Here is a 24,332-nt window from a genome sequence, read left to right on the forward strand (position 1 = left end):
TGAAAAAATATGTTGTTTCAACCATACCCACAAAAAATGTTTCAACCGTCCCCAACCCCTCCTTTAGGTGGAAAACAGAAAATAGTAATGTTAACAATAATGGCACATTAAAACTAATCACTATATCGTGTTCTACAAGCTTCATTTCAAACACGAAATCATACTCAATAATATCGTTTCAATAGAAACCGTAATAAAAGGAAAATTCTCAGAACAAAAATACTTACTTTTGGTTATCAAAATACAATAGGACCTCCTACAAGCAACTGCACAGTGCGGCGAGCGATGCAACACTGATATTTGTGTTTGAACTTGTTGTCCACTTTGTTCGTCCCTTGGACTCTTCACCCTACCGCATACGGTTTGCAAGATATTTGCTCTGTTTCAACCGTCCTTTGTTTCAACCGTACCCAGTCTACCCTACGTGAATATAATTCAGGATTCGGGCTTCACATACAAATTAAAGAGTGTCTGCTTAATAAAAGCTTCTCTCATCGCAACATAGTTGTCTCTAGCGAAATTCTAGTGAACTCAAAAACCATGTTTCGAGTTTGATCAATATATTATATAGAAGTTCCAAGAATTTGAGTAGTGTACACGTGTGTAAAGTGATAACTTAAACCAACCCTATGACGGTCGTAAGCCCCTAAAATGCCCATATTTCCATATTCTTTTTATTTTATTTTATAAAAGGAATAACTCGCAAAGCCTCTTTTTTGAGAGGCTGGTCTGCAGGTAGAATAATAAGGATAGTGAAGGTAACTGTGAAAAATACATCATGAACACCCAGACCAATTGAAAATAAATCTCTCTTGAATTTATTTTGCAACTGGCGGGAATCGAACCTGCGACGCCAGTTTCGCAGTCAGTTTCGCGTTCTACCCAGCTTCGCTACGGCGCCTGTGTCCCTTCTTCATGTATGGTGAGATATCGAAAATATAAAGTTTGTTTTACAGTTAGAATAAGAAAAAATGTTCCACCTGTTCAAAGTCCGGCTGGGTCTCCTCCGCGTCGCCGGCAGGAGGCGCCCTCGCGGGGGCCGCCGGCGGCGTGGCGCGGGGGCGCGCGCGGACCGGCGGGGCTCAGTCTCGCGAGCGCCGCGGGCGCCCCACCTTGCCCTTGCGCACGGCGCCCGTAGCGCCCGCGCCCGCGCCCCCCGACGCCTTCAGCAGCTTGTGCCAGTCCTGCTCGCACACCAGGCTGCCCGCCAGCATGTAGTACCTGCGGGGAGAGACATCACTTAGGATATTTCGAATCAAGTAGCTTTGATTTTAATAAAAAAAATTTACTAGAGCGACAGGCACAGACAGATCCTGAGGATGTATAAAAAGAAGAAGAATATATTGTATATTTACAACAATGTGTCGGTTGCCCGTTAATATGTAATACCTTCGGAGAGAGACATCACTTAGGATATTTCTAATCAAGTAGCCTTAAATTTATAATTGAAACAATAACTTTGTGATTTTCCATTTTATAATTGAAATATAATTTTGCTTTAAAATCACTATACGAGTAAATACAACAATGTGTCCGCTGCCTACCGGCATGTAATACATGCGGACAGAGACATCACTTAGTATATTTTTAATCAAGAAGCCTTGAATACTTTTTATTCAATAAATGTTTTATCTTATTTCATCATACACATATTTATAACAATGTGTCGTCAATGGGTTTTCCCGTGTCAAGGACATACATTTTCAAAACCTTTTGTTATTCTAAAGCGAAAGGTTTAAATTTGCTGAAATAAACACGTTATGTTCCAAAAATATACATGGAACAATTGGTTACGGTGTATTAAAATCAAAAGTGAAAGGGATGAAATATAAATCTTCATATAAATCTTCTTTTTCTTCTTCCTGGCTCCATACCAACTTATCGTTTTTGTAGACTATTGGAGTCGGCTGTCCTCGTCCTCAGGCTGTAGATCCTTCTGTCGTAGGCAACATCACCTAGGACCTAGGCCATGCCTTCGAATCATGTTTTCTGCAGCATTTGTGAATTCTTCGGTCTTGCTCTAGATGTCTTTCGAGGAAGATCCATGGCGATTGCCTGGTTCACAATGATCAGGTCGAAGAAGTATTAGTCGATGCATTATTAAAAAATAAATTGTCTTAATTTATCCATCAAATTATTGTGTGATTCTTGGATTTGATTATTAAATTATTAGCTTACAATTTATAATTTAGAAAAGAAAATTTCCTAAAAATTAAGATTTGTGAAATGAAACAACCGTGTGTTGGTTTCTCATTGATGTTCCAGTCAGTGAACACTGTTTAAATTCCATCCGACTAAATATGTGTTACTGTAACAAGCATTTAAAGCGTTTCCCACGTAAATTTGTAGATACACTTAATAAGAATAAATTAAATGATGCAATAACATGTTTACCGAACAGAGAAATCCACAAAATAGCAGCCGCGTAAACAGAAAACAATGTTAGCAATACGTAACAATTTGTCCATCAGCTCTGCAGGAGATGTTATATTATTATTTAGTCCTGCGGCACCCACTGCAAAGGGGCTCCGATAGGATGAGGGTAAACTGTGGGGTCGTGGTTCCACCCCCCGGTGAGGAGAAATCGTTTGGAACAGGACTCCGTGGGTTCTCGGGTGTAATACCAACTTCTGGATAAACTTATCAAATAAATATCCCATTTAAAACAGATACATGAGTTAGGGTTTATAAACTCCAAATATATATTAGGATTTACCGATGCTGGAAAAGAAGAAAGAACTCACAAGTGCTTGATGCTTTAAATAAAATGAAAAAAAATAACTAATAATTCGTTTGGTTTGTTTTATAAAATAAATTAAGCATGAATTTATTTATGATTTTGAGAGAAAGGTAAAAGGAACACTTATGTATTATAGAAAGGATTATAGGAAAACTTGCAAGAGTGGTTCAAGCGTAGCACTAAATCATTGTTCAAATAAAGTGAATAAAGCTTCGATGTTTTTTTTAATATTTATTCGGGAATTGTACAGCTTACATATAAAAAAATGAAATAATAAACAATAGTTACATTAACAATAATAGACATTACATTACATTAACAAAAAATAGTTACGTTAAAAAAAAACCAATTAAACAATTCCACATTAATGTTAAAAAACTATTAAAAAACATTCAGAGATTGAAAAAATGGGTATTATATAAAATAATAGATTAAGCAGGGAGGAGAAGGAAAGGAGAGGAATTAATTAGGGTGGTAAAAGGATTTTTTTTGTTAACCAACCTCCAACGTGAAGTGATACAATAAGGAATATTTATATATTAAATATTAAAAATCAAATACTGATTTTAAGATTCCACTCAATTGTATTTTATTATTAAAATCGGCGTCGGGTTGTGGTCCCGTGGTTAGTGTCGCGGAGTCTTAAGTCAGAGTTTCTCGGTTCGAATCCACTGTACCACAATTTATACCTATTTCTAATAATGAGCCACTTAGGCTCACAGAAATAGTATGAAATTGAAATATTTGTGTAAATAATAAAAACAAAAATATTTCTCTTTTTTAAACTAAAAAGAAAAACACTCATAAAAATTTAATTTGTAACAATTGTTTCGTCTTGTTATGGCATTTTCAAAATACTACGTTTAACAAACTACTGCGTTTAACAAACGAAAAATGGATTTGTACGAATTGAATGCGAAATTTATATGTAATAAGTTTTTATTTGAAATGAAGATTAAGGTGTAAAAATTAAATGATATTAACGATTATTGATAATTTGATTTGAGAAAATTTTTCGTAAAAAAAATGCTCCAGGGAGCTTCAAATAATTACGTTAATATTAAAGCAGGAGTATAATGAAAGCACATATAAATAAAATGGCAAAACGAATTCTACGTAATTTACTGTATTATCACCTTGGCTAAAAGCAAACATTGCTATTTTAAATTCACATGGTGATAAACTCTAGTGGGGTTTGAATTCAAAGCTGATGCTTGAATATCAAACAAAATATAGAGTTATAAATAAATCAGACTCATAAGTCACATTATTATAAAGGACACGAAAAGAAAAGGAAAGCTAAAATATACAATAGAGATAAAAATGTTAGTGTCGCATGATAAGGGATGGTCGTGAGAGCAAACTAATTGTGATCAAGGATGGCAGAAACAAATGAGGACGTGTGGTTTTTGATCACTCACCTGTCACCGGGTACTAGGTGGGCCCCGCACTTGGAACACGCGAAGCACTTGAGGTGGAACACGTGGTGCTGCGGGGGGGCTGTGGGGGGCGCTCCGCCCCCCTGGGGCCCTCCCGTTCTCATGACGAACTCGCTGGCGGGAATGGTCTGCCCGCACGCCGCGCAGGCTCCTGAGCTACCGAACATTCTGGAATAAGAGAGATTACGGTTATTATTAATTATAAACAATCCAAGGAAACAATATAATGTCGCGTTCTTTTTCTTCCATCCACTCCATCGTCTTTTTTTACTGTTGGGCTCAGCTCTCGGATGGCTTGACTCTGGCCAATGTCTGTATACGACGGATTCTTCAGTTCTTTGTATACGTCGAGCGTGGCAATGGTGATAGCCTGAAATGACTGGTTATGATCAGTAGCCTGGAAGAGAAGAAAGGGAGAGAAAGATCCTCCACACGATGGACCGATCAAGTTAAGACAGCAGCAGGCACCTCGATGGTTGGAGCGCTACGTGCAGCGCGGTCAAGGGATAACTGGAGAAGAGTCATTGCTTCGACAAGGGTCACAACCCACAGTAATGAGGACTAAGATAGAGAATAAGGGGTCACCTCTCCTCCTCTTCAGGTTGTAGGTCCTTCTATCTTGGGCAACGTTACCCAGGCCTAATATACATAATGTCGCGTTCTAAAAAATAGTTAAAAATACATCAATATGCGTGTACGAGTATAAGTAAAATAAGAATACTAGGAATAACGTGAGAAAGTTTGGTCGGGCAATAAATTTATTTAGATCTAATCGAAGCCACCTTTGAGCTGAGGAACCTATTAAACAAATCCCTAGCAATATCTGCGTACCTGCAACATCCGTAGGCAGTAAACAGGAAAAGACTCGTACTGGAGCTCCGTCCTCGGGCGATATACACAAAATGAAACGGCAATTAAAGGAGGGTATCATAAATATCGTCTAATTAAGCAAATAATGCTCCAGGTGTAGCGCTTATTTATTATCCATAAACCACGACGCGGTCCTAGTATGAAACAACATAAACCACTTATTATCCATGGCGCTTAATTGCCGCAAAGATAGCCCGAATCGGCAATAAACTAGATTATCGGTCGGAGAAGGGAAAGGGGAACATGAAAGGCAGGGGACTGCAGGTCGAGGAGGTTAAAGGGTGTACGCTTGTAGTGTTGTCGGTCGGCGGTGGACGGGTATCCCACCTCCGGTCGTACAAGGCACTATCGTGTCGTGATCACGGAGCACACTTTGGGTAGGCAGCAGCCATTCCGACGACCGGCGCTAATTAATTGCAAAGTTGTTCTACTTCAGACTAGATTCTGAATGATTAGTCCTTCAGTTTGATTTAAAGTTTGTTGCCTTAATGGACATTTTATTGAAACAGTGTATCAACAACAAAGCATTTAAGCGCATAAGAGAAAACCCCTCTTACGGTTGATATATCGAATGAATATACATATGTTGCTACAGTTTCATAGAACGACACGTCAAAAAATGCATCGTGTATTTTTATCATTTATTGATTTGGCATTGACGTGGAATAACAGGTAGATTTGTATGTCTTATTAGAGTTTATTAATTTAAACACGACTAGTTTACAGAAGTAATAATTGTTTTTTTTAAATACAAACATTTGTTACAAAATAAAACAGTTTGTATTTTCATCTGTTGATAAAACATCTGTAGTTCTCAAAACTAGTCGTGTTTACATTAATAAAATCAAATTATGGTCTTCTTCAAGTATTTTTACTATTTTAATATTGACATATTGCTCACTCCTTTCAACAACTTCATATGTTATCAAAAAACATGATTTTTCAGGAGATCGTTTTTAAAGTTTAAAAATATAACAAAATGTATGAAAAATAAATATCAAGCCACTTATTGAACTTTTTACTGTGCCACAAATCTTTTAAGGTAAAACCTGAATGTTTTTTCTCCATTTTAAAAATATTTAGTATACTTAAAAAAATAATTAAAAAATACCTGTTTTTCAAAATGCAAAAACAACACTTTCTGCCCTGTAGCGGGTAAATATTAAGTTTAAAATGTGCCGCTTTTGCTGGGATATAGTACATTTTCTGGGCATTCTGAAAACATGCACAGCTGAAAATTGACGATTTTTGATATATGACGTTGTTAAAAGGAGTGAGCGATACGTATTAATGAATTTTGAAAGGAGATATTAATCACCGTGTTGAATCTGTATTTGCACAGAGATATACCGTAATAACATCTTCAACTAAGGATGATTCTATCAACCTAATTCAATAAAATACATAGTTGTTAATGAGAGTTCTGTGCTTGATTGATCCAACTTTTGTAACGTAGCAGCCAGAGGCGGTTCCCTGTCACCACTCCACCGCGCTACTAAGTTGTGCGGTACCTAACCCGAGGGGGTTGAACGGGACTCAAAGGGGTTTTTGCTTATACACCTTAATTACGTGTTTACCCCCATCTGTCCGCATTAAACTCTGTAAGTAATCCGAAGGTACAAGCTCTTGAGTAGGGCCATCAAATCGTAGACAATTTATTACTTGGAGTTAAATAATTAAATGTTTTGTTTATCATATAAGCGTTTCTACAATAAATAATAAAACCCTTATTCGCACCCCAATGGTGCATAGGGCACTGCTTCATATAAACGCAGTGTTATCTTGATCGTTTACATATGAAGGAAAGGTGATCAGCCCTCCGCTTCAGGTACCAGTCCAGGGTAATATTAAATAAAAAAAATTAAGTGATTTTTTCACTCTAATATTTATTTTATATTACCCTCTACAATAAATAATGTAACTTATCTTTTTATCGTAGATTATTTGAGGTTGAATGTTTTCCAACTATAAAATATAAAATGTTATAATTAGTTCATAATATAGAAAGATGATGATATTATTGATAAAATAATAAAATATAATCCTAAATAAATAATACGTAAAAAAAAGCCTGGTAGTTGTTTCACAATCAAAAAATGTTGTTCCTAGCTGAAATCTCAGTAGAAAATTTAAATGAACTGATCTGAACGTTTTAAATATTATAGATAAAATAATAATGAATAAAATAAAATCAAATATAAAGTAAAAAGCCATATGGTTGTTTTACAATCTTCGAAAAATTCTGCTCCATGCAGAAATCTCAATATAAAATGTCGAAACTAGATAAAAGTAAAACCACTTTAAAAGAGAGCCGGTTTAAGGTCCCGTCATTTCATGTAAAATGTCCAACCCTATGCAAAAGAAAACATGGATATAAGAGAAAACGTCCTGGTCCTTTAGGGTTTCTTTTCGACTGTAACCTCAACAAATAGGTTTTTTCCGAGTAGGTAATATGAATGTTAAGGCATTTATACGGTTTACAATATGTTAATACTTTACAACACTATACACAGTATACACTTTACAACACTATACAACACTATACTTCACTATACATACACTATACGAGACTAGAAGGAATGTGTATTTGATTACATATTTTTTTCGATTGTTGCGCGGTATGATCGATAATCCTGAAATTATCCGGAGCATTGGTCTGTATGTTCCTGATATTTACCTAAGACAGCGTCGGCATAGATTGTTTCACATTCCTATACACAGGACCAACCTGCCAATAGTTATGCCTGTAGGAAGAGCTACCGCTATGTTGAGCAATATCACATTGGATATTGATCTGTTCCATGTGTCCGAAGGAGTCTTCCAAAGCGGGATTCTTCTACACATTTAACAAGAGTCTTCTTGCTTACTTTTTAATTTGTTTTTTTTTTATTTTATGTATACGCCTTAAATGTTAGTTTGTAATGTTTATATTAATTATTGAATAAATTGAAATTGAAATTGAAAAATAGTGTAGCATTCACCATTGACCGTCCATATTTTTTAAACTTCTAAATGTCTTACAAGACAAGGAATTAGAGGATAATTAATTTGAAGATGTTGTAATTTGGCGAACGCTTAAGTGAGTGTGCGTTCCTCTACCCTCGCAGCGAGGGAATTTCATATCTACCCACTGGAGGAAAGCAGGACCGCCCGAGTGAATGGGCGGGCCGTAACTTTACTTATTAATTTCAATTACCGAAATCTCGTGGGACAAATCACCCGAAGCACCTTCACGGATTGCGTACACGGAGATAGGGGGTACCTTTCTCCTCGCAAGGCTCTCAATCGTAGATTATCCACAAGTGATTATAGTTTGCGAGCTTAATGGGTACCATTAGATTAAATCAGATATTCAATTGCGTAAGGAAGGGATTCACTAAACAAGCGTCGGGTATTCCAGATTCCATTACTTGAGGGAGTTTGCAGGAATAATTAGGTTTTGAGATGATACATATTAAATTCGAATAACTGCCCAGGATTGGGTACCTTAAACGAGCGTTTCGCTTGTACTGAACTACTTGAGCAAGGTGAGGTAGACTTAGAAATTAAATATTAAAAATAAGAAATGAAGAGATACCCTCAGAGACTCAAGCCTGTACAAGTACGGGTATGTTATCCCGATTGCCCTAGTTATTATTGCTATTCTCCTTTTCCTACTTACGATTATTTCTATTTTTTTCCTTTAAAGCAGTAAAGTCCTTTACCATGACCTCCACAAATAAAGCCATCCATTATCCCATCAATTCCACTTTTAGATAAAAGAATAACAACTTTGCCTTCATCAAATTGGTGATCAAGTTAAGACCGCATTGATCCGCTGTGGTATTGTATGCATCATTTAGGTCTCAAATAAAAACATATCAGATGAAAATATCCATATATTTTTTGGTTCAATTAACTAAATTGGGAATTAAATGAGGAACGGTTAAGAACGGGATGATCGCATATATTCGTCTATTGGGAGACACATTTTAACTTGTGTACTACTAATTTACCCTCATGATATCGTAATAAGTTTTAAACATGTCCCCACAGAAAATGTAAGCTTTTAGATTAAACTGAATACAATTAACTCGGCAAAGCCCGGCTTTAGAGGAAGGATACGTTTTACGTCGTTTAGTGCTAACGAAGACTAGTATATCCTAAACGAAACAGAGAGAATATTAAAAGCGAGCGAAATTACTATTAAATATTTCTTACTTGAAAATGAGAACACTCTAAGTAAACTATTTTAATTAAGTTTTGAATATTGAAAGCATTAACTTTGTGGATCATATTGATATATTATTTCGAGATATAAAAATACTTTGTGTTCTGATCCACTCACTCAATGTGAGTGGATCAGAACACTAAGTATTTTTATTTTTCGAAATAATATATTTTAATTAAATCAATTAAACTAGAGATAATATTTTGTAATATCACCAGTAAAAGTAATTTCTGAATTAACAAGTATTTATATATTTGGCGTTTAATTTGTAGAACTCCATTTTAATTTTTTTATTAAGTGTTAAAATCAAACACTGATTTTAAGTCTACTAAATTGTAAATATTTTATTGTTAAAAACAAATAAAAATAAAATATGACAATTGTTTCGTCTTGTTATGGCCTTTTTAAACTAATGTTCACATTACAGTACATTGATCATCTAATTGTCACAAATTAAATTTTTATGTGGTTTTAACTATACTCTCACTCAGTATTTGATTTTAACATTTAATATAAATAAAATATGCGTGTTTAAATTTAAATAATGGATGTTTATAATTATTAAAAATAAATTTTAACGAATATTTTTTGTTCTAAAATTTTTTTATGATTCTTTTTTAACACGTAATAAAAAGGCAATAGGAAAATAAATTATTTATTAATAAGGTTCTAATTGGATTTATCGAACCGGCAGAATGTTGGGGTAAAATTCAACCATGTTATGTTACATACGTATGTAGTCATGTCTAAAGTCTAAATACAAAGCCCAATATTGATAACCCGAGTAGAGGCCCGTGTAAACAAATATCAAAGAAATTTAATTAATAATTAGATCCTACCCGCGCATAGCTTAATTAAACATATCAAAAAACAGGACTTATGTCTGAAACTCATCTAAAGTTAGTCAAGACTAATTAGATAGGTAAAACATAAACATACTCGCTTATTTGTCGATTGTACAGTCGGGGGTGAGTCTGTGTCGGTGGCTCCTACACACACTCACACTCGCGCACCAGCGAGCGAGCTTCCCAGCTCTGGGATACTTTGTTTCAAGACGTTTTATCTTTAGAATTGTTATATCATGAAAACGCACACAAACAAGTGGAAAGGTAGAGCTCCTCTAATTATTAAGTGACAGATGATGAAAGGATGCCTGAAAATAATTAGCTCATAAGATGTAAGTATACGCGCGTACGCCTAATTATTCCAACATCAAACTAATTGGGATTTATTTTAATGATTAACGTGAAAAGCTTTTCAAAATTCACCCTTTTATACAAACATCAGCCACATACTTATTTTTCAAAGTTAGATCCTTATTTGACTTTATATATTTTACTGGAAAGCGAACAAAATGGCCCAACTTTTGGTTTTAAATCCACAAAAAAGTCAATGAGGCATTTTTTTACTAAGATACAAAATACAATTTTCCAAGTCAGAAGACTTACTTTTTAGAAGAGCTAAACGTGAAATAAATTTAATCGGATTTTTTTTGGAGATGCAATGTTAATTTTCACTGTTGCTATACCATATAAAACAATAACTTGTATTGTATAATAAAGCTCACGAACAGCGGTCTAGGTTAGTGCAGTCTATGAGTTCGCGACTTATAGACATTGATTGTAAAAAAAGCATTGGACGATCTGTATAAATGAAACGATTAGAGAAAAAAACTCAATATAAATATAGGAAAAAATATGGCAAAAATATTTATTTTGACCAATTGTTGACAGGACAAGGCATCCGACATGTAATTGCATGATCCAAATGCAGGAACCATTAATACACTTATGCGTAGTAAGTACTCTGTACAAATGGTAATAATATTTGCACACCAAATGTACCCTCAGTATGATTAGGTTTCCAGGGAACTGCTTTATGTACCCTCTCTCACGACTACCTGGTGTTGGTACACAACTCTATCGCCGAATTAATTAATTAATTTAAAATGAAGTGGAACGCGGGTCTACTTCCGCGAGTTACTTAAATCATTTAGAGTTGGAGACCTACCCTTACTTCGCCATACAGGTACACGGGGTTGGTACTATTATTAGTTAGACATTAAGTTGATGAATTCGCGGCATCCCCGTGACTGGACAGTTTGGTGATACTAACTATCGGGTGTTCATTTAATAATTTAAAATATATATGAAGTGAAATCTTATTATTTTCCTCTCTTGATGGATCTGTTGATCTGTTTAAAACAGGACTCCGGTCTTATTCCTGTGATGAGGTCCTGCTTTTTATCCATATTTTTGGTGGACGTCCTAGTGATCAGCGTTCTTCTGGGATCCCTTACATAGCGAATAGAGGTCCTCCAATTATTATTCACTGAAAATATGTTAAAAGCAGGACTTTTTGAAACGACATTTTTTAATTACTAAGGGATTATAACTGTTTTTACAAATAAGAAAATTATTCAAAAATACTGCTTTATAAGAATACGTCGTTCGGAATATAAGTGTACATGTAATTTGAGAAATGATCCGCGAGAACTTCGATTAAAAAACGAGACTGACGTATATTATAATTCAACTTATAGGTCCTGTATATAGTCCGATAGTACAGCACCGCCCGCTGAGTCCAACTTTGGGACGCCACTCAAATTGAGAAACCTAATCAAATAAATGGATAATGACCCTGTTATGAGTGGGGAGTTACCTGTAGAAATACATACGCAATACACCAACACTACTGTAGTCTCCCCGCCATAGAGATGTTTCTGCCTACACAGTAAGGTTAAATATAGTGACCTGTATTATTAATTAAGTACGTATGTTTGAAGGGGTTGGTTTGGAGTTATATTATTTCATTTATTATGAGAAATTAAGGGATTAAACAGCGCTTAATATCATTCTAATTGTTAATCAGTTAGGTAATCCTGTAAATAGTCGCCCATTTACATAACCGCACCCTTAAATTATATTATATTTCCCTTGATCGTTATTCTCATATTTACTAACTGTTATTTATAATCGTTATTAATTAACAGAAGTATATTATAAAATAACTCCATATTAAGTTTAAAGTAGTTTTGTAAATTGTAAATCAAATTTTCTCAAGAAATTCATATTAAAATTTATGTTTTTCTAATCAATATTTGAAACGATAACATTGCGATTTTTGAGTTCGTAAATTACATTATAACATGACATTAAATCACTGTATATTATCTTATTGGAACTCACATTTTCTGACAATATTATTCCTGTTTACACACACTTCGATTTGTTTTATTTATGTTGAATCGACCAGGAAATAACATAAGATTACTGCTAAAGAGGCAACGGCAGCACATAATTTACTATTTGATATTATTAAATCTTTAAAAGTAAGTGAAACTACAAATGTAACTAAAAAAATACTTTGTTTTGTTATACACAAAATTAAAACATAATTATGATGTCAACTTGTTTCAAAGCAAAAAACTTCCTTAAGATACGTCCGTAATTTAAAATTAAAAATGAAATTCTGACATGCAGTTAGCGATTTTCGCAAAGATTTATAAACAAAATAAAATGTCGAATGTACCTACTCAACGATTAGTAAACGTGATTTGAAGAAAAAAAATTATATGGCGTACAAATTAATTTGTTATATGAATAACGTATTTTTGTTTTCGAATTTCTGCATACTAAGTGCTAATCTCAATTTGTAATTATTACCGTTTATATATTAAATTTATTATATTTTTTTTTCTTCAAAATAAATTAACATCTTCTGCGTGCTTTTCTGTTAATATACACAATGTGTAAGCGTATTTTAATTGTATACCCGCAAAAAAAATCATGTACAAAAAATAGAAATAAATATATGTAGATACGGTAATTGATTTCAAAACATGTATACCGAATTACTTTTGTATGTCGTAATGTATACATATTCAATAGTAACATAAATTATGGATTATTTTACAAAATTATAATTTATAATGAAAATCAAATGTTTACAGCGCGTTACCGAACTTTACATGAGATAACGTGTATGCACATAATTTTTTTAATTTTTTTTTCTAATGGCCTTAATGAGCATGATACATTGTAGCATTATGAATGTACCAAGTGAGAGTAGACCAATTAATAGATTCTCATAGAACTGCAATTAAAAGCGCACATAAATCTCATGCAACTTGGATACACACATTGATGTAATTTAAACAAGGTAATTACTTGCACATTGGAGTTAATTGCCAGAAAACGTGAATAGTAATTATTACAAAATCATATTTCAGTAACCATGTTTTGAACTTATCGTACGTTTAATAAATGCAAATTAAGGGCTGCTTTGCTATTTTACACTAACAAGCTGCAAAAAGGAAGTAAAAACATTCAGCGTGTTTTACTAATGGTTATTTTTATCGTAACTAAGTCATTATTTTTTAATTGTTGAAATGTAAAAGCTCTACCGATCGGTCGATACGGTGGTAATTGGATTTAATGTGTCAGGTACTTTGTCTAAAGTATTCGTAGATGCACTTCTCTAGTCTTGTTTTTTCAGTATCACAAATAAAACACTTAAATATTATTTTGAATACTTATCATAAATAACGTGAATTACATTAAGACAGTACCAGTCTAGGCCTTGAATTATATCATGTATTTATATTTTTGTAAATAACTGAAGTGTCGATAAAGTTGACTAATTACTTTTTATTTCTATCGATTCAGATATTATATAATTGGTTTTTAATTTGTATTGTCAGAATGTTAATGTTACTGATAAAAATCGAATGAAACTTATTTGATTTTCCCAACAGAACACAAGTGAAGGCTAATTTACTTTTCACATATGTATGGTAGATACAGCTTTCTTAGTAGAGGTCCTCAAGTAGGCGATTATTTATGGCAGTGATATATTATACAGTTGTTATTTAAGATTAGTCTATAGATTTCTTTATATTGAAAATTTTTGAAATTAAATAAATATTGGAAACGTTTAATACAGTCGACCTGTTGATATAAGAGACACAACATTAAAAAAAATCTTTTAAAATGAACTGGCTTAGGGTCCCGTCATTTCACCTCTCTGTAAATGAAAGCATTGATATATCATAAGAGAGATCTCTTTATAAGAAAAATAACGTTCCAGTCATTTGAGCTTCTTAATGTTATATCCAGGTTTGACTATACTTGATTTCATAATCATAATTTTGACTATGGTATCGTCACTTTTGCTTGTTTAGGAATCCCGACCCCAATATGATACACAGAGGGAGAAGATTATTCGATTAACGTTTTTTTTTAAATAAATATATTACTATGGCGCTCGGCTAGAAAAAGTGCAGTAAAGTCCCAAATCTGATCTTCCCGGGCATAACTTTGCGCAAGTTATTCATTAGGAAAGCCGTTCAAGTGTGGCGTTGCATAAAATTAATTAGCGGTGTATTGCATAGCCTGCACGTGCGATGTGCATCCCAGTGTGGGTACCTACCCGCTCGCCTAATACACTAACAAGACACGTACAGGGGTAGCTATACACGGGGTAGGAAACGGATAAACAGCTCTCTTCGGAACCAAATTGAATATGGATAATATGGGATTCAATTCGTCTGACTGCATAATTTATTATCAAGATCTAAGGTGCTCCCACACGACTAAATACGAATAAGTACCTACCTGCATATATACACTTAGTCACTTAAGTTAATTTAAAGTAATATACAGTATCTACTCAATGAATTAGGGCCACCCATTATTTTTATGAATACTCTGAAATCCTTTGGATTATTATATTTATTTTACATAAATACTTTAAGTTTTCTATTGACATCTAATATCATGTATATTACCTTCAATAATATGTAAAATATACCTGGATTATTTAAGCCTTTACAAAATTTTAAACCCTTTTTCTGAGAAAGGTCCCTAATTAGCCCAGGTAGACAGATAGTTGAAAGTTCAAAAAATAGTCCTATCTCATTTATTAGTGAAGTTTCTTGAGTTCTGGTTGTTGTTTTGTTTAGAGAGGTTATATAGTTATCGTGTCTTGTGAAAAAAAATTAATTTTTAATTTTAGTTCGTAAAGTATAAAAAAAATTTGTAAACACAAGTGTTTTTTTTGAAAAGGACAAAATGGGAAAAAGTAAAGACATTTCTGAGGAAAAAAAGTCTAGTGTTATAGTGCTACTGAAATTAGGAATACTATCTAATAGAGAAATTTCAAAAAAAGAAAACGTTTCTCGTCAAACAGTGGACAGAATTTCAAAATCAATAAAAAATCAGTCACCCGCCACCAGCAATCGGCGAAAGAACTGTCGTAGGATTAGAAAAACAACACCGAGGACTGATCGAAAAATCTTTCAAAGTGCCTTAGAAAACCGTAGTGCATCAGCAAAAACATTAAAAATAAAATTGGAAGAAGAGGGTATAAATATATCGGTATCAACACTGAGGCGACGTCTTTACGAAGTAAATCTGAAATGCAGGCGCCCTGTAAAAGTACCAAAATTGACACCACGAATGAAAGCGGATCGATTAAAATGGGCCAGGCTACATCGAAATTACTCGGTAGATGATTGGAAAAAGGTATTTATTTAAATTGAATTTTCAACATATCATTTTAGTAAATAAACTTATATATTTGAATTAAACTTAAATTTTCATTATTTTTCAGGTCATCTTTAGTGATGAGTGCCGGTTAGAAGCCGTGACAGAGAGCCGTCGATTCGTCAGGAAAACACCAATGGAACGTTACAATGAGGCCTGTGCGGTAAAAGTTATCAAACACCCCCCTGCAACAATGATATGGTCATGTATTATTAACAATTTACCTGGGCCGTTGTTTTTCGTGGAAGGAACAATGAACCAAAATTCCTATAATCAGGTCCTCGAACGAATTTCATTGCCCTTCTACCATACACTCGACCCAACAGAAGGTCCATACACCTTGCAGGATGGGGCACCTTGCCACCGGGCTAAATCAATAATAAAAATTTTGTCTAACAAAAATCTGCCTTTGCTCCCCTGGCCTGGAAATTCTCCGGACCTTAATCCTATAGAAAACGTATGGAGCATGTTAAAAAATAAGGTATACTCATTTCCAAATCCGACAGTAGACTGTCTAAAAAAAAATATTCAAAAAATTTGATCAGAAGACGAAGAAATAAAAAACATGATAAAACAGTGCATTTTAAGTATGCCAAAAAGAATTGAGGCAGTTATTTCTGCCAAAGATGGAAATACTAAATACTAACTATATTTATATGAAAATATATGCATAATTTAAGCGTAATAAAGTGTTCATGTGTAAATAAAATTCAATGTTGTTTTATTCAAGGTTTTCTCTGAGTTATTCCTGTTTGAATTGAGAAATTGCGCGAAATTCTGCGTGGCCCTAATTCATTGAGTAGATACTGTATATATATATATTATTATCTGAGAACTTATACTAATATGTAAATCAAATAAATTGTACGAATTTTACATAATTTTATACTAATTTGGTATAACTAACCATTGTCATTAAAAATAGGCCAGGCAGCTTCACAATCTGTCGTTGTGTTATATTTATTTATGGCGTTCGTAATTTAATATAAAAAGAAATAATTATTTCCTGTTAATTCTATGTATTTATTAAATTTTCATTTTAATTATATGTATTTAATATGACATTTTTATAATACTGCACTTAATAACACAGTAGTGGGTATTAATTGAAAATATATTATTATGAAAAGCTGATAAAAGAAATATACCAAGTTATGATAAATTAAACAAGGTAATAAAAAAGTGGCAATATTAAATAAAACCTCAAATTTAAAGTTTACTTTACAATGCTAGGAAATCTCCAACTGCATTGAAAATACTTTACATCATTTAAAAAAATCTTCGTACATGAACGCTCTTCAGGAAATAAGGTAATTTTGGTTAAAATTTTTAAAATTTTTCATAGTTACCCAAAGTAAAAATGACTATCCAATACACTTAATTATATAGCTTAAACTTAAATTATCGGTATAATTGAACCAATTAATATATTTTAAGCTTGGACCGCCCTTTTCGATTGGTGTTTAGCCAAAAACAAATTAGATGGGCAGGTACCAATTTAAGGTAGAAAGTAGGTAGTACCAGCCCACTGAAGCCTACAGACGGAGTCGCCTTTGCCAAAAGAGATAATAGGAAATTACAAAATAACAGCTTGGAGGGAGCCGTGAAATGTAATCAAGATATTAATTGCAGCCATTCCGGTACTACTGTCACCGAGGAAAAGTTTGTCTTTTTGTATAATACAAAAATACCAGAACTAATGGTTAAGGACGGTAAGTAGCATCTGAAAATATTTTCAATTGACAAATTCAATTGATATCTTATGTAAACTAGTAACATTTAAAAAAATAATAACACTTGTATAATACAACTTATTGAGTTTCATTTCATTACACACGACTAGTTTCGAAAACTATAATTGTTTGACAGGTGATTACTAAAACTAACGAGCAAAAAAATATTCAGGTATAGAGGTTTATAATAAATGGGGGGGGGGCTATTTGTAATGGGAACATAGATAATAATGGAGACGTATTTTGGAAAAGCAAAGTTAATACAGTATCAATAAATAATATAAAAATAATTAGGAATGACTATTATAAACATTCGTCGAAGAGATCTCATTTCGACTGAATTTAGTCTACTTTGATCATTCTTTTGCCGACTTTATGCCTTACTTCCATAAGATAGTGTTGGTACCAGGACACCATTGCGCACTGTCAATTAAGCTTTTACTGTTATACTTTTTTTTAAAAATTATTTTTGTAAAAGAAATGCTAGTTTTAACAATGAATAAGCCACAAGTGTTTGTCCATATAATAATCGAGAAACAATTCGTATTTACCGGTTACCATTGTAAAGCTGCCTTCTTAGCTGAAAAAGCTCGATGTTCAGTCATGAAGTATAAAGGTGAAACAAATATAAGTGTTTTTGATACATTGTATATGAATAATTCATAGTATCTGTTTAAGAATATAAGAGAATATTAGCATTCTTTTTGGTGGCAAGATATGGGGCTTTTATAAACCCTGTCGGTATCGAATAAAGAATCCGTGCAGCGTGACAGGTGAGGCGCCCTTATCCACTCCCCCGCCCTTTAGCTATTGTGGGCGGGAAAAAACACTACCACTTTAGTATCGGTTGGGTTCCTCCACCAACGAACTTTTCAATTATTTCTTGAATTACGATCGCTGTGGTAAAAATGAAAGGATCAAAGTGATTTGGGAAAAACCCAAACAACGCCTCATTGATAGGTTTATTTCATCTTGGAGAATTTTTCATAGTTTGGACAACTTGAGTTAAAACTACTTTCATAATTTCAACTACTTAAGAACATTCTAGTTCACAAATCCAGGTTTCTCCAATCAATAATAATTTTGAAAAAACGCAGATTTGTAAAAAAGGATTTGGACATGTACCCAAAATGTAAAGAAAATAACTGGTCAAAATAATTCACCTCTTCTTCATTCACGCATCTTCTCATACGTATCCGCCGATTATTCCTGCTCCTGAACATTGGCCTCACTTTCAAGTATATATTTGAAGTACTTGATCATGCTAAGTTTTCCTCAGTGTTCCTCTATTATATGCTTCTATTAAATTCTATTAAATTCGTTTTACAGTTCTTTCTTCACTCGTTCAATTCACACCCCACACCATCCCGACACACCTATCTTAATTCGATAATGCTTATCTCACCCTTTATCACCTCATCATTTATCAAGAAGAAAAACGAAAGAAATCAAGAAAAAAACTGATTTTGATTTATTTAGTACGTAAGGGTATTTAAAAAAAATTCATTCTATCTTGTAAAGGCAGTGCTTCCTTTAAAAAGTGAGTTAAAATATACGTACAAGAAAATATATATGTGGACCAAAAAACTCGACGTTGAAGTTTCTCACCTTATTTTTCGCGATTTGTTTCATATGGTTGTAATCTGATTTGATTTGTTGACATACTAATGAAGGTAGGTGCATATAGTTCATATATCTCACGTATAATTATATTTGTATCATTCAATAGAGAAAATGTGTGTCAAGACAATTAATAATTGACTACATAACACGAGGAAAGCAGTTAACAGATATAATATGTATTTCAATCAGCGAATACGTTGTACGAGTAGTACGGTGGTGGTATGTACCCATATGATTATACAGTCAGGCGTCACGGATTAATTAAAAGCTCTACAAATCTGGCTCACAAGTGTTAATATTAATTAACGGGACAGGTCTAATTAACGCACGACTCGCTGACGGCAACATTGATAATGACAAAAAGACAACTGTGTACCATGAGACTGTTGGAACAATGAGTCTATAGATTCGAAAGTACAGGAATACAACTTACGTATAATGTATACAATGGAGGTGAATTTATTTATAATTTATATATAAGAATTTAAATATATTATAAATATATACACATACATTTATTTATATATTTATAACAATTCACAACGCCGTTTGCCATGAGCAATGTTTAGAACAGCGCGTAACAGATGGCACTGCCATTACGGTAGAAAAACTGTTAAAAAAAACAAGCGAATTATATGTGTCCAAATTTCAATGCATTTTTGTGAATAACATTTTATTTTTTTGTTATTTTATTGTTATACCTCTTGCAGAGCCATATGATACAAACAAAAGTGTATTTAACATGCAGTCAGAGATTAATTTAAAATGGGAAAAAATCATTTGTTAGTAAAACTGTAATCTATTTCTAAACTACATTGCAATTTATGCAATTCTGTTGAAACATATGCTAGAAATATTTGAGCGCAACATTTTAGGACACATTTTGCGAGATCAACTGTTGCAACTGTTCTTAAAAGTAAGCCCATATGAACATCGAGAGAGAAAAAATATCGGCCTAAATTTTATATAGGCAGTAAAACTAAAAGTTTATATTATACGAGTATCAGAGTGCATAAATATTGTGGTTTTTATTTATTATTTTAATGCTCTGTTTTTTTATCCCTATCTTATCACGATATGTTTCTGTGAGAAAACCACGATGCGATACGATCGCATTTAATATGATATATCGATAATATATACATTAAAAAAAATAACACTTTTTAACAGTTTTTTTGTGACGTATATAAATTTGACTATGTAAAAATTTAGGTGAGAAAGTTATGAAAATCATCACAAGATCCAGACCAATCGAAATCACGATGTCAGCTACGGAGTCGAAGTCAACCCAACTACCCTATTGAAGGCGTCTTAAAGAGAAAATGTCAAAAACAAAAAAGTTTTTTTTTATGTATTTGTTCGTGAACGGGGTACTTTATAATTATTATATTTTGCAGCGACGGAAATAAACAATTTGTAAAAAAATCGGGGATAAAACCCCCAATACTCAAACGTTTCTCAGTGTGTGAGTGCGTGCCGTGCTTTGCGTATACGCGCATGTCGTAGCGTATTTACTGCGCCAGTAGTGCCCAGATCGTCTTACACGGCGGTCGTGTCGCTATGCTAGCTATTGCGGATACTTGCGATGCATTTTTTCTCGTTTTCAGATACTTAAAAAAGCTAACATTACAAAATTGTTACATTTCAACTTCAACTATGGTCAATAAAAGCAACATTTAGGAATATTCAAATTTTTCCCGTTTTTAAACCACATTTTCATAAACATCACCGGTGCACGCGGAAGTTTTTAGCACCGTCATTGAAATGTTAAAATAATAATATTCATCGCTAGTAGTAGAATGCATACGAGCAGGTACCTACCTAATTCACTCCAGACATTGTAAAGTGAATATTTGGAACTCTCCAGACGACCAGTTAATTAAGGTATGCAATTCTGCCGGTGTATTTATTGTTGGTGTCGCAGGAAAGAGCGAGGAGCATCGGGAAGAATTTCACGCGAGGGAATGCGTCAGGAGACGGGATGCGGGAAGCGGGGCTGCGGTCAGGGGCTTTGCTCTCGGACCATTCGGCCAGCAGTGAAGAGCGGTTAATTGCTTTGACATTAAAATACATAGCGGTGACGTGACGTCTTATGTTTGGTAATTACAGACCTTTCAATACGAAGAAAAAATAATTAAATGTTGTAGGCATGTACTAACATTAATTTAAGTAATCACAGGGGAATAAATATAATTAAAAAATGCTTCTTCATCTCACCAATAGGTGTCACTAGTGAAATTCTAGTGATTCAAGCACAATGTTTCTAAATTGGCTCATATATATACATATATAGAATTTGAGTAGTGTAGTTGTCAATCATGGGTAGAATCGGTGAATGCTACACGTGTGTCAAGTGGTCACTTAAAGCAGCCTATGACGGTCGTAAACCCCGTAAATGCCCTGACTTCCGTATTCTTCTTCGTCTATGTTGAGATTTCAAAAAATAATATGAATCACAGGGGATTTTACGAAGAAAGGGAATATGAAATTATTATTATATTTTGTATTACAAGGACGAGGAAATGCGATGAAGGGAAAACGCATCTCATCAAAAAAAAATTCCTAATAGAGGGTACTTTATTTGAACAAAAAAATCAGGGTTAAATATTTACCTATTTAGATCATAATCGATTAAGGTTAGGTAAGATGAAATTAATTTATTTAAAGATTTGGTGTTAAATTTGTAGTACACCGTTTTAATTGATTAACACTGATTTTTAGAGTGTACTAAATTACATTTTATTGTTAAAAACAAAATAAATTTAATTAAAATTTGTGTTTGATTTTAATATTAAATTTAAGGTTAAATTCATTTAAAAAAATTAAAAATAATTCTTACTTTGTAAATTAATAGTGTTGTTTATTTGAAAAATAAATAAGGGTTAAACATTCATTTACATCAGAATCGCGTTAGGGTAGTACGTGGTTAAAACTATATTTATCATTAAGTTTACAACTAGGTGTAGATGCTTGCTATATATAAAATAAAGTACGTGGTATCTGACCAGGTAAGAGAGACTAAGGTAAGGAAATTGTTAGATAGAAATAAAAAAATAAAAAATAAATTACTTTCGTAACTCCTGTTTCTTGATTGGAAGGCAAATTTACATCCAGCAGTATATGAACTCAATCAATAAATAATAATTGAATATTGTGAACAGACTGAATAACTGGATTAGTAGGTACTGTTTTTGCACAATTTCTTGAGCAATAGTGAAAGCTGCCTTGATTAAGAATAATAAATAATTAATTACAATGTATTGTAGCTATGCCTTTTATAATTAAACTCTTAGGTTGCACTTAAAATGAAACAATAACAATTTAATTAATATAATTTTAAATAACCTGTGAATATGATTTTAACGTCACATTGTAAATGTATTTTTAACGACTGCGGAATTTATTTATTTATTTATTTTTCAAAACACATTACATACATAAGTCATATATATTATATTCCTATTATTTTTGACATCTCATCAAAGATGAAGAAAAATATGGAAGTCTGGGCATTTACGGGGCTGACGACCGTCATAGGCTGGTTTAAGTGATCACTTTACACACGTAAAGTGATCACTTAAATATTTTTTCTTCCATATTTTTCTTCATCTTTGATGAGATGTCAAAAATAATATGAAAATTACTCCTGTAATTGGAGATAATCCAGATTTTGTGACGTATTAGTACGACGTAGAAGTATTTGGACACACTCAAAATGTTATTATATTCCTGATGAGTAATTTCTATTTCTCATTTTGGAACATGGGATAAAGGTTAACAAGACTGTAACACAAATAATAAAGTTAGAAAAAAGTTTTTTTTTAATAACCAAAACTAATACATGGCAAAATATAAAAACAATAAACAGGTATAATAACTAGGCATAAGTAGCATATTTAAAAGAAATAAATGAGAAAAACATAAGGTAAGAAGCGTATTTAAAATAAACAAATGAGAAAATCTCTTTCATCTTTGGAATTTTCTTAATAAATACTTGTAATTAATTACTGATAAATATAATTTACATACTGTCAAGTTCCGCCACTTGTCAATACGTCAATTTCGCACACGTTACAACATACAATACAGAAAGCTTACCATATAAGAAATAATTGTTCATTTACATAATTACGTATACATGGCTAATCAATGTTGATAATCGCTGTAATATATCAATCGTTTAATGTAATTGATTTTGTTTGTTCTTTAGTATAAACTCGATATCTCAAATAAGAAAGTACTAATAATTTAGCCGTATATCGATTGTGTTGTAACATGTGATTGATATAGTAACTGTTGTATGATCGGTGTAAAAAAAATATTTTTTTACACAGACGAAGAAGAAAATAGAAATCTAAGTATTTACAGAGCTTATGACCTGTCATAGACTTGTGAAGTGATCACTTTACACACGTGTAAAGTGATCACTTACTATTCTACCCATGATTGACAAGCACACTACTAAAATTTTGGAAATAATACATATAGCTTTCCGCTTCAGATGCAGGGTTTTATTGAATATATATTAGAATGAAAAAAAAATCACTTTTATTTATTTGAACCCCCCTGGGAATCGAACCTGAAACCACCAGGACGGTGGCCGAGCGTGCTGACCATCGCACTATGGAGGCAGACTTTACTGCGTTATCTATGTTTGATTTGTTTCTGTGCTTTTGATCTTATTACATTATATCGAAAAATGGAATCATAATTTTATTTAAAAAAATCAAATACCAGTTAAAAATAACTTTTGTAAAGGTGAACGACTCTTCTCACTTAATTCGTTATTTACTCCAACCGCTGCCTTTCAACAAGTACTTAGCCGTTGAACTAATAAAGTGAAAACGGGCGTTATGCTACAAGGAATGTGAGTATTTACAAACTCCAGTGGACTCCGTCAATTTAAGCGTCAATTGGTCGGAAAGCGTCAAGACTGAATTTACCGTCAATATGAAAGCGTGCATTAGAATATACTACATAATTTGCCATTTCTCGTATTCACAGACAAATTGGAATGGGTAAAAAATAAGTTTTACTTTGTAATAAATATATGATTTTGACAAGAGATTTATTGAAAGGTAAGGATTTTTTTAAAAATAGCGAAAATATTTTTCAACATTCAGAATTTGTTCGTTTGTGATCTCAGCTAACAAACAACGAAAACAATATGAC

The 24,332-nt window shown here is 33.0% G+C and overlaps 1 protein-coding gene across 1 annotated transcript in view; it reads right to left on the bottom strand.

Moving 5' to 3' along the window:
• Positions 1–24,332, bottom strand: part of LOC148313560 (LIM domain transcription factor LMO4) — a 289,511-nt gene that overhangs the window by 140,543 nt on the left and 124,636 nt on the right. Inside the window, exons 3-4 of the mRNA XM_088261768.1 lie at positions 4,162–4,347; positions 981–1,221 (exon numbers count right to left, since the gene is read on the bottom strand). Coding sequence (XP_088117894.1) covers positions 1,083–1,221; positions 4,162–4,347 — 325 coding nt within the window. The 3' untranslated portion in view covers positions 981–1,082. The remainder of the gene's footprint in view (positions 1–980; positions 1,222–4,161; positions 4,348–24,332) is intronic.

Source organism: Brachycentrus maculatus, unplaced genomic scaffold, assembly GCF_059751285.1.
Source record: "Brachycentrus maculatus isolate JH-2025_06_01 unplaced genomic scaffold, ASM5975128v1 h1tg000010l, whole genome shotgun sequence".
Taxonomy (NCBI): Eukaryota; Metazoa; Arthropoda; class Insecta; order Trichoptera; family Brachycentridae; genus Brachycentrus; species Brachycentrus maculatus.